Raw genomic sequence first — 18078 nt, 5'->3', positions numbered from 1 at the left:
ATTAATTTGAATGTACATCTTATGTCAATGAGAACATCGTGTTTTGAATTTAAGAATGAACAAATTTAATCTTCTTAACTAAAATTTCCGATTTTGAAAAATACTAGTTTTAAAAAAATTGTACACCTGCAATATTTGTTAATTGTTATTGAAGTTTTATAAGAGATGTGATGTTATAACATTGAAAAAGAAAAACAACAAAGAAGATTAAGAACACTTCATAAGTTTGTATAATTAAAACTTAAAATTCCACACTCCATATATTGCTCAAATTATTAATTTTGTATTTATTCAATTCATGTATATATTTGAAGACATCTTCTTATGTCTTTTCTTAGGATACGTTTGGATGTGAACTAGAATAACTAGAATAGTAAAATTTGAGAATAGCAAATGAGAATAAAAAAAAATAGTGATTTTTAGATTAGTGTGAAATTGGTGCTATTCGGATTAGTAAAAATGTTGTTTGGATTACACATTTGGAATAGTAAATAGTTGTAACTGATAAATAATAGTGTTAATAATGTGCTAATTAAGAAGAAATATAAGTAAGTGAGGTCTCAAACGAATTGTCACGGCGTGGAGATAACAGAAATGATATCAATTTTATCATTCTAGAATTGTGTAGGCAGAAATCCGAAAAGAAAACATTTCTCTCTCTCTCTCTCTCTTCACACTTTCCGAATAGTAGCTATTCTAACATTTATAAGGAATAGAGAATAGTAGTTATTATAGCTATTTTGAATAACAAAATATTGTTTGAATGTATATTGCTATTCCGAATAACCTCTATTTTAAAATAACTTTTATTCTCGACACATCCAAACAAATGTAAGAGTCCATTAAAAATAGGAGCTGGATAATAATTTTTCGAATTTGTAAGTAGCAGGGAATCTACTTAGGAGCTGCACGTGGGACCATGCTTTGAACACTCCATTCAAAGGCAAGAGACAGATTTTCTTTTTAAAAGTGATATCAAGAAGAATTTTTAGCTTGCACATGGAGAAAACAGAATACAATCACGAGATCAATCTATTCAAAATTGCAAATTGACATTAAATTAATATAAAGTGCTTGGAGTTAATGCGTTATCTAGGTATGGTTCATGTGCTGATGCCAATGAATACCAGAGCAACAGTTTGGGAAAGTAAAATATGAAATATTTCATAGGAAAGTCTTAGTGGTTATAAAGTTGGTCAAATAATTGCAATTTTTATAAAACAACAAATTTAGAATTAATTTTTTCATATAGAAAAATATATATCTTAGTCAACTATGTTAAATAATTACCGATCTTTCATAGTAGAGGAATGCTTCAGTCAAATATATTGTATTAGATATGATTTTTTTTTTTGAAGGTTTACAGCGAAGTGCCGTAAACAATTGTATTAAGAAGAAAAGTAATTACAACCCAGGAGTACCTGGTTTAGCCTCGCAACAGATTCGCACCTAGATATTAGATATGATTCTTATTAAATAATTATAATATAAAAGATTAAACTTACCGTTAATGCAATCATACGTCGGATAATCATAATCAATATTCGTGTATAATAAATAACAAATATATTGATTCAAAGATCAGATCAAACGGGAAAAAAATATTCAAAACTTTTACATGTGTCGGAAATATCATTTATAATCTCCAAATAAAGAAATTCATTTGCATGTTTTTATCAAAACTGAGAAAAATATCTCTTTAATCACCATTTCCAATTTGCTTACAAGTTTGACGAAGATTTGCAAGATCAATTGAGCTTCTAGTTGTTTCTTATCAGAGCAGAGTAGAATAGATGGACATCGGCCCTAAATTTTTATTTATACCTTATTATAAAAATAAAAACTATAACATCTCAAATTTTGGGAATTTTCAAAAACACTCAAGCCGCAAAATGATTCGACGGCTTCATTTTTGGAGGTCTTCAAAAATCTAAATATATTTAATAGAACAATACATTTTTTGGTTTTGGGGGTCTCCAAATCAATATGCGGTCCCAAAAAAATGAGGCCCCCAAACCATTATGCGGTCTAAGGCTGGCAAAAAAATTTGTAGTTCGTGATTCGAATTGAGTTTGATTCGGGTTTGATTCGAGTTAATTCGATTCGAAATTAGTTCGAACAGAAACGAACCAAACCAGGTTTGGTTCGAAATTAATTCAAACTAAATTCATATTAGGTATGGTTCAATCGAAATGGATTCGCGAACTTTTATGGTTCAAATCTCATAATAACACCGGTCATTCATTTACCTGATGAAATTAGAACTCAAGATAGAGAGTCATAATTTAATCTAGCCGACGCTCCCTGGCTCTCAAAATACTTAGTTCTTGTACAATTACTTGTTTTACTGCATATTTTAGTTTTTGTATTTAATTCTTTTTTTACGATTATTTGTTGTGATGTATTTTTTCATGAATAATTTTTCAACTTAAAAACACTCATTTCATACTTTGATGTCACACTGAAGCTCTTTTTTTAGTACCGTAGTGGCAATTGTGAGAGTTAATGTAGCAGCTATCAGTCTTACACTTGTCTATGCTTAGTTGACAGAATTATAGTAACTAACAACTAATAAACTAACTCATAATTCATTATTGTGAATTCGTGAAAGAAAGGTAAAAGCTTATGTGTGAATTGTCCCGTGAAAAGAAAATTAATGTATAAACTACCGGTATAACTAGGGCTGCTAAAAAAAAAAGTTCATAATTCAATTAATTCAATACGAAACAAATCAAATCCAATTCGGTTCGAATCTTATTCAAATCAAACTCAAACTAAGGTAGGTGTCATTCGGTTTGATTCGTTGTCACCCCTAATGCAGTCTGATCGATATTTTTGAAAATCTTTACAAATCATGGTTTTTTAGTTTTTTTTTTTTTAATGAATATAGTATAAATAAAAATTTGGGGGCATCAGCTCTACTTTGAATTTCATACTCCACTTTAATTTTTGTTTGTACGGGTTTTAAAATAGATTGAAAATTTCGAAACTCATCAAATCTAAAGTAAGTCCGATGCTCGTTGGACCTACTCCACTCTAGTTTCTTATACAAAATTAATCAGAACTAAACTATTAAAAAATACTAAAATAATTTGGAGAAGTTATCTCACAGAATATTTTGGGTCAATATTTTTAGGACATGGTAACTTTGACACAATAAAGAATTCAGACTTTTCTCGTACTTAGTTTATTTATCTTTAGATAAAGTATATCATGTTAATTACTCTATTCATATTACAAAATTAAAATTTATAAAGTTCTTATTTCTAAAGGATATTTTGGACAATTCGCTTTAACAATAGGCCTGCATGCTTTTATATTTAAGTTAAAATTAAGAAAAAGTACTGATGTGTAGACAATTACAAAAAGAATAAATTTTATCTGTTGGTTTCTTCCAATATCTACTTGCACATTCCGGCCATTAGTTTTTATGAAATTGAATATATATTTTTTTCTAATACAAAAATGGAGGATTTTTTTTTTAAAATAGAATTTCTTTAAACTATTTTGTTGAAACAAGTCTTCTCGAGGTGGATTCTCGAAAACTAGCCTCCACCAACGTAACCTACACCGGTCCTAGGGACCGGTGGAGTAAATTTTTACTCTGCCACAGATATGCTGCACCAAAGGTTACACCAAAACTTCCACCGATCCACAGGATCAGTGTAGCTTGAAAAAACCTCTCCACCGGTCCTGTGGACCGGTGTAGGTTTAGGATTTATCGAGTCTGTACGCAACACCATTTCTTCTTCTGTCTTCTTCTCTTCCCAACTGGTACAAAGCATATACTTCTGCTTTGTTGCCATTATCATTTTGACTGATTTTGGCCCTTCTATTATTTTTTAGATCCGTTCAAACTGAGTACTGCCCAAAAAAAAGGAGAAGAAATTTCATCATTGGGGCAAGGAATTGTAAACCATTCAGAGGAAACAAACTGGTAGCATACCTGACTTTTGGGCAGCTGAGAAGGAAGCCTTAGATAAGCAAACCTCAAGATCATGTATAAAGATCGGGCTTCTAGGTACTTTACGCCTAGCACTATAAGATTGGACAACAGCTAATGCTACCCACAATGGTGCCCCTATGTTGCGGTTGCAGTTCGTCTCTGATTCAGTAGGACTATTTTTAGTTTCCGATATTTAGAATCTTAACCAGCAAACTGCTCTAATATAAAGAGCAGAGTTCTAATTATATTCAGATAAATTCATTGGTATCCCAGGGATAAAAAAAAAAAAAGATCTCAAACCGTGCTGGAAGGAAGAAGAGGGAGGAGGCAGGACCCATCGGGCTTTTTCCTGAAAAGAACCCTCCATCGATCCGTAGGATCGGTGCAGAAAAAATTTTGATTTTCTGTGGCAATGCTCTATCGGGTGCGAAAATGGATACAAATTTGCTCCACCGGTCCCTAGGACCGGTGTAGGTTGCATTTTTTTTGCTGCACCGATCCTAGGGATCGGTGGAGGCTAATTTTTGAAAATCTGCTCTGAAAAGGCTTGTTTCAACGAAATAATTTAAAGGAATTCTATTAAAAAAAAATCAAAATGGAGTATTTGATCTTATAACGCCCGGATGTTTTTCAATGATACCTCATTCTCATGCATAGTAAATTAGTAATGTACACCTCATTCTCAGAAATTAATTGTATAAGTTATATAACTATCCTAGAAACACTTAACTGCTATGGCAATCACATTATGTCCCGATTTTTTTATTTATATCCAAAAAATAAATTAAATTACAAAAAATAACCACTGCGGCGTTGAAATTTGAAAACTACCCAATCCGGTTATCCAGTAACTGGATTTTTTTTTCCGGTTACCCAATTCCCGGATTAGTGAAATGGATCCGATTATTGGTTAACCGGAAATGTGAAATGGGTATGGTTATTGGTTAACCGGAAATGTGAAATGGGTCCGGTTATTGGTTAACCGGAAATGAGCAAAATATTTGATATGTATATGTCCGGTTAATGGTGCACCGGTTTTGTGTTTTTTTTTTTTTTAAACAGAAATTTTTTATTTTATTTTTTGTATTAAAATATTAGAAATATTGAATATATTTCTTTGAAAATAGATGGAATACAATATAATTTGATTTATTAGAAAAACTGCAACAAATAACCCGGATCAATATTTTTCAGATCGGATTTTTCACAGCTGTAAGAAAAATTAATATATTTCTTTATGTATTATTGAAAAAAATAAAAATGCTTAGATTCCGAGTTATTGATCCCGGTTCAAAAGTCACTTCTAAGTAATCTAGAAAATATTATGATCTTTCTAATAGATTTAATTTATTAAAAGTTGTATCTATTTTGAAAAAAATAATAAAAACTTTAATTTATTTAATGATTGTTATTCAAAAATAATTCTCAAAATTGATACAATTTTTAATAAATTAAATGTACTAGAAAGATCATAATATTTTATAGATTACCTAGAAGTGACTTTTGAACCGGGATCAATAACTCGGAATCTAAGTATTTTTATTTTTTTCCAATAACACATAAAGAAATATATTAATTTTTCTTACAGCCACAAAAAATCTGATCTGAAAAATATTGATCCGAGTTATTTGTTGCAGTCTTTCTAATAAAACAAATTATATGGTATTCCATCTATTTTCAAAGAAATATATTCAACATTTCTAATATTTTAATACAAAAAAAAATTATGTTTAAAAAAAAAAAAAACCACAAAACCGGTGCACCATTAACCGGACATATACATATCAAACATTTTCCTCATTTCCGGTTAACCAATAACCGGACCCATTTCACTAATCCGGGAATTGGATAACCGGAAAAAAAAATCCGGTTACTGAGTAACTGGATTGGGTAGTTTTCAAATTTCAACGCCGAAGTGGTTATTTTTTGGATATAAATAAAAAAATCGGCATTATGTCGGTCGTATGGAAGTCTTTGTAATAAATGTGTATAGTTTCTATAGTTCTATGCATGGAATCTATTAACTTAATTTTGAGTTCATATTGGCAGGACGGTGCTGATTTATTATGCAACAGTTCCCAAATCAAATATTTTTAATTTAGATCTAGTAATTATTTCAGGTACAGAAAAAATTGATAGTGGACACTCACTTGATGGAGAGTAGAGGAAGGGAGGGAATGGAAGAAAAGAAAATTTTCCGTCGAATTGTGTTTGGTTGACAAAATTATATCGGAGGTGAAGGTTTAACATTGTATTATTGTAATTAATATAATCGGTTTCCCTCCTAATTTGGAGTGTAATAGATGAAAATAAATTTTGTTGCAAATTTTTTTAGAAAAAATAACACAAATGTCCAAGTTTATATCTTGCCAATATAATACTCATACAAATTTTTTATCACAAACTTATAAGTTACAACAACTACTAAATTTCTCATTAACCTTCTAAATATTAATCAACCAAACAAGAAATGAAATGAAAATGAAAGTTAAATTTATTTTCTCTCATTAATCATCCAAATACGAAGATGTTAAATATATGAATTTTCTTTTTTATTCCATTCCATTTCCTTCTATTCTTCACCTCCCTTTCCTTCCTCTACTCTCCATCCAAACAGGATGTCAATGGATGCTTGTATCATATTAATTTCAACTATTTAAAATCTGAAAAGCGTCATCCAAAGAGGACAAAATTGGTAAATTCATCGTTTTCTTTCGTTATTGTATCTGCCAACGTGTTTGCTATACTTGTTGTTGAAATTTTTGTTCTCTCCAAGAACTAGTTAAAAAAACTAATCAAATTTAGATCATTGAATTTTGTATTCATCATAATAAATAGTAAAAAAATTTCAAAAAATATAAAATTTGGTCTCCAAGCACATTTTATTGTAGAGATCACATCTAATGATTTGGATCGACAATTTGGACTTTAAAAATGTAAAAAATAATTGTGGTAACTTATTGTAACTCAAAAATTATTGTAACTTGATCCCTTCTCATAACATATATATACTCAAATTATAACATCTAGTAGATTATTATTGGTTGAAAGTCTCATCGGCGTTTGACTTAGTATCATTAGCAAAAAGAAAAAAAAAAAATTCACGGCCAAAATTATCTGTTACATGGATTCTCACACTGCAAACGCCTCAAAAAAATGTGATCCCGTACAAATTGGATTCTGCTGCTCCATAGTCGCGGCATTAAATTTTTAGCAATCCACGCAATTAGGTTAGGTACTTAGTTCTGATTATTGCACCTCATAAATGCAATTTTAGGTCCATCAGTTTCTCTGTATTCTGTCTATAAAATCTTTTCTAGAAGAAGTTGAAATACTCGGAACCTTAGGTTGTGAGGTGTCCCGCTGGCAAATGAATGCATATCCTCTGTATTAACTCAAAAAGGAATCTTTTGAGTTAATGAATATTAACCGTCTGATTTTAAAAGAAGCTAATCTGATCCTGCTTACGATATAGACCGAAATTTTTAAAAATACCATTTTATTAAAATTGATAAACCAAAACACCAATCTGGGTCGGAATTTATATAATTCGCATGGCCGCTGCCAAGGGAAGCGGGCAGCTGGAACAGGGTCGCTGCGAGAGGAAGCGGGCGCTTATTTGGGCCGCTTTGGGGGCCAGCGGCCACACTGATTTTGCTTTTTTTTTTTTTTCTTTTTCTTTTTTGGAAAACATAATTTTTTTTTGTATTAAAATATTAGAAATATTGAATATATTTCTTTGAAAATAGATGAAATACAATATAATTTGATTTATTAGAAAGACTGCAACAAATAACCCGGATCAATATTTTTCAGGCCGGATTTTTCGCGGCTGTAAGAAAAATTAATATATTCTTTATGTGTTATTGGAAAATAATAAAAATACTTAGATTCTGAGTTATTGATCCCGGTTCAAAATTCACTTCTAGGTAATACAAAAAATATTATGATCCTTCTAGTACATTTAATTTTTAAAAAGTTGTATCTATTTTAAAAAAAAACTTTAATTTATTTAATGATTGTTTTTCAAAAATAATTCTCAAAATAGATATAACTTTTTATAAATTAAATGTATTAGAAAGATCACAATATTTTCTGGATTACCTAGAAGTGACTTTTGAACCGGGATCAATAACTCAGAATCTAAGTATTTTTATTATTTTCCAATAACACATAAAGAAATATATTAATTTTTCTTACAGCCGCGAAAAATCCGGCCTGAAAAATATTGATCCAGGTTATTTGTTGCAGTCTTTCTAATAAATCAAATTATATTGTATTTCATCTATTTTCAAAGAAATATATTCAACATTTCTAATATTTTAATACAAAAAATAAAAATAATAAAAAAATTCTGTTTTAAAAAAAAAAAAAAAAAATCAGTGTGGCCGCTGGCCCCCAAAGCGGCCCAAATAAGCGCCCACTTCCCCTCGCAGCGGCCCGGTTCTAGCTGGCCGCTTCCCCTCGCAGCGGCCATGCGAAATTTAACAATTCCAGTCCAATTTGGTATTTTGGTTTATTAATTTTAATAAAATGGTATTTTTAAAAATTTCGGTGATATAGAGGGGCCTTTAATATTTGTGCGGATTTAGTCTACACGAATTTTAAAACAGATCGTATGGTCAAGATTCATAACTTAAAAGATTCCCTTTTGAGTTAATGCAGAGGATACAAATTCCTGGCAAATCTCCAAAAAAAATAAAAAATATGTTGATTACAAGTATTTATATCCACTACTAACTTTTCATGAATAAAGCCTCGAATCATAAATGTATTTATTCGAATCAAAATCGTATGGCTATATATACAAAGGATAAGTTTACAATTATTTATTTTGAAAACGTTGATAACTTTTATAAATAAAACTTAAATTTAAAATATAATATTAGAAGGCATGATGTTTATATATTATATATGTATCATGTCTATAATGTATGATTTTTTTTTTTTGAAAACTTGGTAGTAGCTACCAAGGTTCGTGAGAGGGAATCGAACTCTTAACATTTGGGTGTAACAACTCTAGGACATTTTTCTAGCCAATTGTACTACCTTTTCTTTCTCTATAATGTATGATTATTAGCTGAAATTTAATATCATTATTTTTTAACATCCATCTTCTAATATTGTAATAAAATATTATGTGTTGCTTGATGCTTATATGATTATTAGCTGAAATTTGTTATCATTATTTTTTAACATCCATCTTCTAATATTGTAATAAAATATTATATGATGCTTGAATTTACTTATTCGACTTTGGGATTAATGGTTTGAGATACAATACAAGAGATTTGGTTAATTCGTAAGAGATAATTTTTTTACTCGAGGGAATCGGTCGAGACACTGGAAAACAAGAATTCGAATCAGGTTAGATCCGAATCGTTTAATGCAAGTTTGCATAAATTTTAAAGCGAATCTTCTATTATACATTTTAAATAGGTCCGAAATTATTGTGACTCGACTGTGACTTACTTTATTTTTCGCCGTAGTGCAGGATATTTGCTCAGAAAAAGAAAGGAATGGCTAAATCTCAAGTACCGTATATAGCAGATTGACTAAATTCGGATATAATTAAAAGTTTAATTACTAAAAATGAATAAATTGAAGTTTGATGATAAAACGGAAAACAAATACTTAAACAAAGAAAAGATAAAATTTCAAAACTGACATTGAATAAGGTACCATAGTTAAGGTCAATTAAACTTTGCTCTCGTATAAAATGTTCTCTTTAATTTCTGTGTCTGGAAAAGCTTGAGTAAGAAAAATTTTCCATGATCAGATATTTCTAAAACATGTCACATGATCACCGATCAGTCATCAGTACATCACAGAACAATAGCTCTGCTTAAATCATTTTCTGGTGTTCTTTAATTTGTGTGGGCTGCTATTTAAAAAAATAATGTATGGGCCTAAACACACGGTGAAAGGCCAGAATCAGTCGAGGTAATGAAATTAATGTGAGCAACTTTATATTGGCCCAAATAAATTTTGGGTATGGACATAAAACATGATTTAATTAAAAGTGTCTTAATAGTTCAAGGATTATATAATAAAATTATAAAAACATCACAGCTCCTGAAAGGGGTAAAGATCTTGACAGCGCAGTTTTGGCTTCATGCAGCACACGGATCATAGGATCAAAACAACACTGCATATCATTTGTGCGCTACAGAAAGCCAAAACTGCTATGTTAATATAATTACCCCCCCCCCCGATAGTAACCCCAATGTGGCAATGTCTCTGTTTAAGTATTTGTTTTCCCTTGTTGAGATTGATTACATAGACAGTGCCAAGAAGATTAAGCAATTCCATTGTCTACTGATAATTACAGATTTACTTATTACATACTAGACATTTATTTTCTAACTAATCACTAATATTTGATATAATTTGGATCCACAAGGAAGTAACTTTCATGATTTTCTACCACATTTATTACGTATAGATAAACGAATAACACATATGTCCTCAAAAGAACGAAGTCTAAAAGAAATAAAAAAAAAATCTATATCCTTCCTATAATAAATTAAACAAGAAAAAAATGAGGAGCTCCATCAATTTACCAATACCTTTTACTAACTATATATTGGCATTCTAGGTTTTGCTTATCTCTTCTCAAGTGGTGAAAGAGATAAAAATTTTGCCTCTGAATTTAGCAAATCAGCAACTCTTCATTAAGTTTGATTTAATGAGACATAGGAGATGATGAACGACATGAGCACAACAATAAGCGTAACACAATTGTGAGTCGAAGTTCCGCTATATTGATCAGGAGGCGGCTCTGAACCGTACACGGTTGAACCTGAACCGCCGATTGGGCTTGATGTATTTAGCACCGATGAGCTCGTGCTGTTAAATATAATTTTGAGAAGAGCTAATTCATTTTAGTCATTAAAATTGTAGTATCAGTTATTTGTAAATAGTATACAAGAGTTAGAGATGGTACCTTGTTGCCGGGTACTGGCATGACCCGGTACCTACAGAAATGAACAGAACCAGTTATAATTCTGTAAAAATTGTTCTTAGGCATTTATTTGCCAATAATGTAAATCATTAAACATACAAAATCTATTTTGCTCTGCTGTCTCTAATTTATACAAGTACTCTCAAAATATTAAGTTCTTTATGCCTGTTAGTTCCACCTGAGAATTAACTTAAATTATTCATGAAGAGTAAATAAACGAAATGGTAAAAAGTTCCTAAATCTCCTTAATGGCAACAATAGACTATTTTTTCAAAATGATGAATTAAATGACTGAAATTGAACTCATACCTGGATCGACGCTCGTAAGAATTGCAGCCCCTCCAAAATCACAACTTGTTGATACCGGATTTTTCTGATAGTAGTTATTAAATGCGTACGATGCATGGTCCCGGAGTGTGTCAGGATTAAAGCAAGTCCCACCCTGTTGAATCGCTGAGCAATCTGCCCCACCATATCCACATGCATAATCCAATGCAACTTGAAGTGCGGTTTGCGATGCGCTCTGGCTGGCGATGCACCAGCTTCCACTGGATGAACCGGTGGAGGTGCTAGGAGTTGTTGTTGTGGGAGTTGTACTGTAAGGAGTGGTGGGAGTTGTACTGTAAGGAGTCGTAGGGGTTGTGTAAGGAGTGGTGACAGGTGTCATTGTAGGAGTGGTTGGGGTTGTGGGAGTTGTGTAAGGGGTGGTAACAGGTGTCATTGTGGGTGGGGTAGTGTAGGTAGGGTTTGGAGTTACCGTTGGATTTGTACTACCTGTATTAGGGTTTGTGGTGGGGTTTACCACAGGTACTGTTGTTGTTGGTGTTATTACATCTCTCTCAGGGAAGGGTTCTGAGAATTGTAGATTATAGAGGATCCTATTTGTTGCCTGAACTAGAGTCCCTATAAAATAATATATGAAAAAAAAAAATATAAAGTACATTAAGAAAAGAAATGGCAGTTTTCATATGAAAAATATGCTCTTCAGGTAATACATAATTAAAAGCTACTGTAAATTATCTGTACCGGATTAATCAGGACATAGGCCATCTTAAATGTCTAATTTCTCAATTTACAAAACAGTTATAAATAATGAGTGCCTCTTATTTTTGTTATTTTGTTTCTTATCCACTTGGGAAAGATACTTGAATCTCAAAGAGTTAATAGTATACCATTTGTAACTTCAATGATATATATATATATATTTCACAAGGAGAGATCACTTACAACATTTGAATGTTACAATATCTTACAACAATTTGGTTTTGCAATTTTTAAAGTCCAAATAGCCGATCCAAACCGTTAAAAGTAATCTTATATTAAAATGTGCTTGAAGATCAAATTATATATATTTTTTTAATTTTTTTATTATTTTATTAAGTATTTTACAAAATTTTTGTTTTTAGACAATTCTAGACCACTGAAAAACAACAGTTTTGTAACATACTTAATAAATAGTAAAGAAAAATTCAAGAAACTATAAATTTGATCTCTAAGCACATTTTAATATAGATATCATGTTGAACGGTTTGGATCGACTGTTTAGACTTTGAAAATCACAAAATCGAATTGTTATAAAATATTGTAATTTTCAAATGTTGTAAGTGCTCCTCATATTTTACATACATATCCTAGGATTAAGCAGAGTAATTTTCTTTATTATTATATTGTATCACACCGAACCCATATATATTGACCCAATATACAATTATGCAACAGGCACCACAGAATATTTGTTGTTACCAACTTAACTTTTGACTTTGTCCCTAGGTCACTCTTTAATAACATATCTTTTCGAAAATTTACTTTAGCAAATATACTGCTTTGTAAATAAATAGGGTACAAAGTTTGCCACAAGCCGTAACCATAAAAGTTGAGGTTAGTCATTTCAACTTTTACTTTCCTGATTTGATATATATTCGAGCTATGATAATTCAAAATTACTGTTAAAGATCCTTTCTGGAACTTCATCGCCTTACAATTTCAACTAAAATCTATTAAAAAATATTTTTACTATTACTTCCTTGTTAATGAAAATTTACTTTTGATCTAGTAGTAAAAGACAATATTATTTGAATGACTTGATCCGACTCTTTAAAAAAAAAACTTTTCAGACATTAACTTATTTATAACATTAGTAATTTAGTATATGTAGGCTAAAAAAGGTCGTCTAATACAAATTTTCAATACATGTATAAGTTCAAAAATATGTAATATTTATAGAAAAACAATAGGGTCCCATTTCAATCATGAATTGTTGGTATGCCTGAGGAAGATGCAGACAAAAATGATCTCCCTTACAATTAATACAAGAAGGATATTTAGTAATAATTTTATCCACTAGAGATCCACCACAATTTTTTATTTTTATTTTCTCTTGGCTCCATCATAAATTCTCTATAATCATCACATGTTTCCTACTACGCAGCTCTGGAATTAGTTAACCCAAAAGACTCCAAACCAACCTTTTTTTTGTTGGTTATTTTAAAATATCCTAAACTAAGATCAACCTTCATTGAATGTATACTACATGGATAAACTTTACATCGTTATATCCAGAAGACCAGAACCATAATTCATATATAACATGTAAGTTGTTCTATGGTTTTCTTGCATTACTCAATTTTCAGGTGTATAATATTGTAGAATAAATAATGAAGAATATGGTGAGAACAGAGATAGAATTTTACAAATGTTATTAACTAATGTATCTCAAAACATAGTATTTCAACCGTGTGACATTTGGTTATTATATATAGCAATGTAAATTTTTAAGGAACAAAAAAAAATGCAACACTGAAAAAACAGAGAAAACAGAGCATTACATACCAGAGCAAAAAAGAAAGCTCATGAAGAGAACTAAGCAATGGCGTAAGCTGAATGACATCTCCATAGAGAACTTGTTATTGTTTCTTTTGGCACTAAAGATGGTTCTTTTGTGAAAGAGGAAGCATGTGTAAGAGCAGTAGAAAGGGAGAGATCTAGTTTCACTAGATGGTATAAGTACCAAAAAGAATAAAGAGGTTCCTTCTCAGGTGGTATAAGGGAGGGGAGGTGGGGAGGAATAAGAGGAGACTTGAGTGGGGAGTATGGTATGAGAGATTTTGAGTAGCACGCAAGGAGAGAGAAAAGAGAGGAGGAAAAGAAGGTAGAGAGGGAGAGAGAAAAGTGATGATTAGGAGCAAATTGATTCTTAGAGATTGCTAATGATGATGTGTGTGCATAGAAAAGAGAGATAATGGGGTGTTGGTGGAGGTAAGAACCTCCCTTTTCATGCCTCTTTAATTCATTTCTTCTTTCTAATTTCACACTTTTACCGTTGTAACTAAAATTAAGAGATCTACTAAAAAAGTGTTATTGATATTTGACTTAAAGAATTTATTCTTTCACCTCATATTTTATATTACTTGTGTATAATGATTCAATGAAACTGTTTATACTTTTATTTTAGAGAAAGAAAAAGGTTTATTCGCATTTCGGATTTCGAACTCGGGTCTCACACGCTTTTACCACGAAACGGCTTATATTTAAAATATACGCTATTTATATCTTAAATACACAAATATATATCATTTTCTTTTTCTTTACATAATGATCATAAGTTCAAATTTAAAGTTTTTGCAGATAGATAATTTTATAGTTTTAAGAACTTTTGTTCCTAGTAACATAATAAGATATAAACACTGCTTTCATCAGTATAATAGTATTCGAAAATAGTATGAACACATCCGAATAAAGGGTGTAGATAAGTTAATTTGTTGTAACTATCAAGTATCACTTCTTCCGCAAATTGGTACAATTATGTTAACAACGAATAAGGAAACCGCTTAGATGCTTTCTTATTACTACTATTATCAATAATTCAATATTGTTAAACTAAATTGTTTCATGATGTTAGTCAAATATAGTAAATGATAAAGCCATTACAATGAATAAGAAACCCATTAAAGTGAATCATAATCCTTTTTTTCTTTTATGAAAAACATGACAGCGGAAAAAAGAATTATAATCCTATTAATAAAAAATTATAATGGACGTATGTTATTTGATTCAGTCGTAACTGAGTTAGGACCTCTTTATTATTGGTTACAATTTTCAATTTTTGACCCTTACGGAGATGTTATTTTTTTTCTGTTCAGGTTTTGATTAAGTTATATATAAATAAAGTAATTAAAGTAAATAATAATGTCACTTGGCTGAATTTAAAGACCATTAAAATTATAATGATAATGATAACAGGTATCTACGTATTAGCTCTTCTATGCTCTCTTTTTGGGTAAAGATTTTAAAAGAGCACTTTCGACTTCATGCAACCCACGGACTATAGAATTAAAACAACGATGAATATGCTTTGTGCGCTGCATGAAGCTAAAACTACTCTGTTAAAATATTTACCTTTTTTTAAAGTAGTTGGAATCATTGTGGGGAGGTACGGACTTCCGTGATTACAGAGGATCAGCATCATTCTTCTTTTATGGAGATCGGAGTTCTTGTAGTTACAATTCCCTTTTTAATTAATGCAGGGCTAGGTTGCATGGATACGGGTACGGGTATCGTATCCGATAAGGTGATACGGCAATTTTCAAAAACGAAGGATACGATACGGTTATTATATATATTATTTTTTATTATATTAATTATATTATTGTTTCATGTATTACAAAAAAAATTTACACTTATACTATTAATTCAACACTTGTATATATATCAAATTTTTTTACTTGTAATTTACAAGTAAAAAAAATGATAATTTTGACATGATATATGCATACAGTATTCACATCACCCAAATTTATAATTCATCTAAAAAACTATTTAAAATTTAACAATTGTATCTACAAACATAAAATTGATAGTGAACATTATAATACCAAACAACATAAATTAGATCCATAATATCCATAACATAAATAACATCCATTACATATTCAAATCTAATAGACTAAACACTAGTTAATCTTAATTATAAATTTCAAAGTCCATAAATCAAACTAAGTTCATATTTCATCTCAAATACTACGCATCATCTCCAAACACTATCCTCTCAAACTCCGGCTCGTCAAGTGAAAGACTTGCAATGGCAAGTTGCTCGGCACCATCAAATGGCTCATGTCCATCACCCGCCACATCCCAAAACATACTCTCTCCTGTAGAATATACAGGGAATTTTCTAGAAAGAAGTCTCAAATTAGAATGCACTTGGTAGTGGGACTTGTTTGGGCACCTTCGCCTTTAATCTAAAATCTGCATCTTCTTGCAATTTACTTAGCCTAGCAACCTCCTCCTTTGTCACTTTTGCACATGCTCTAATACCATGTCCGGCTATTTTTGAGTAAATGTTCCTTCACTCGGAAATATGACCCATTGAATGCTATCTTGCAAACAATTGCAAATGAAAGACTTATTACCTCTAGCTCTTGATGTTTCAGTCATCACCACATATTCCCACAATGGTGTGGATGTTGTCTCATTAACAGAGGCTGAAGCAGTACTACCGGAGTTGAGGCAGTGCTATCCGGAGTCGAAGATATCTTCGATAATGTTGCCTATTTCAATTAAGAGAATAAAACCAAAATTCATGGCATCATATATAAGTGAATTAATTCATGGCATCATATATATATATAAGTGAATTAATTTATATATAATAAACTGATGGCTTAATATTTCAGATTGAACAGCACAAAAATATATCGAGCTATAATATTGAGTTTAATATCGAGCACAAATTTCAGATTGAACAGCACAAAAACTGATGGCTTAATATTGAGTTTAAGCACAAGCACAAATTTATCACAAATTAAGAGAATACAAGCTGTACAGTATCAGAAATCACATATTTGAGTTTAATCACAAATTTAATGCAAGTGCACTATCTGGAGAGATGGCAGAAACGATGGAGAGAGGCTGAGCAGAGACGGTGGAGAGGCAAGCGGCGTCGCGGAGAGGAGCGCGGATCAGTCGTCACCCGTCAGGTTTGCGGAGAGACTCGCCGAGAGGAGCGCGGATCAGCCGTCAGGTTTGCGGAGAGGCTCGCCGAGCAGCTGTCGTTGGTTCAAAGTATGGAGAGAAGTGTGGAGCTGGAGCGGAAGGGTTCAAAAATCAGAGTCGGAAAAATGAAAACCTAGTTTCCCGTATCCCGCCCATATCTCGTTAAAACAGTCGTATCGGACAAAAATTCAATGCGTATCGTGACCGTATCTGCAGTTTAGAGATACGTCACATCATCCGATACGCCAGCTGGTATATCAGATACGTATTGTGACTGTATCGGACTCGTATTGGTATCCAATACGGATACGGAGCCTAAACCGAAGTATCGGAGTAACATACAATGCAGGATATACTCTCTATAATCTGCCACACAGAATGGACAATAATGCATTCATATCCGCCACAGAGAATCATGTCCTTCAATTCTCGGACTATACTCTATACTCTATAGTGTAGGGAAGCGGCGAGTCAGAATATTTAGTGCTTGAGATTTGGGGTTTAGTTCCTTAATTATGATTTATAGGAAAGGGACCCACCGTTTAAAGGCTGCAGGTGCTCTTGGCTCGAGTAGTAAAAAATAAATTCACATCCTCTGATATCATCTCAAACTTGGAGTGTCTGTTGGGATTTTACTGTTCATGTGTCAAAATTTTTTTTTTTTCACGTGAACAATAAAAATAAATTAATTTTTTTTTTAATTCCATTCCTATATATCCGCCCAACAAAACCTGAGTGTCTTTATAAAAAATCTCATTCGTTCACATACATTCTGCACGAATTTCAAAGCACAAATAATATTGGCCCCTGCACTATCCTCGAATCGGCACCGTACACGTTGGTCACGCAAAAGTTGAGATATCTCAGAGGATACACACTCGTCAAAAAGTCGAACACATGAATATAGCACCAGGGTCGGTACAGAAACTGATGTTTGCGCACCAGTTAGGTCGGTACGGGGATTGGTATGCATCAGTCAGACCGTCTTGGGAACTGGTATGCAGTTACGCACCGGTTAGGTCGTTATGGGGACTGGTTCTGGAATTTTTCATTGATCTACACTAGGGGTGGCAACGAAACGAACCGAACCAAACTTACTCTAAGTTTGAGTTTGGTTTAAATTAATTTCGAACCGAACCTGATTTGATTCGTTTCGAACCGAACCCATTTCAAATCA

General features: G+C 31.8%; 1 protein-coding gene across 1 annotated transcript; it reads right to left on the bottom strand.

Moving 5' to 3' along the window:
• Positions 1-10353: 10353 nt before the first annotated feature.
• On the bottom strand, positions 10354-13952 carry LOC144546894 (uncharacterized). The gene is made up of 4 exons (XM_078295482.1): positions 13740-13952; positions 11220-11813; positions 10893-10923; positions 10354-10795 (listed from the first exon to the last, which is right to left on the bottom strand). The coding sequence occupies exons 1-4, from the start codon at positions 13801-13803 to the stop codon at positions 10621-10623; spliced, it is 864 nt and encodes a 287-aa protein (XP_078151608.1). The 5' UTR covers positions 13804-13952; the 3' UTR covers positions 10354-10620.
• Between the last annotated feature and the right edge of the window lie 4126 nt (positions 13953-18078).

Source organism: Carex rostrata, chromosome 30, assembly GCF_964058835.1.
Source record: "Carex rostrata chromosome 30, lpCarRost1.2, whole genome shotgun sequence".
Lineage (NCBI taxonomy): Eukaryota > Viridiplantae > Streptophyta > Magnoliopsida > Poales > Cyperaceae > Carex > Carex rostrata.
Note: the sequence above shows the minus strand (reverse complement) of the source record. Positions and strands in the feature narration are given on the sequence as shown.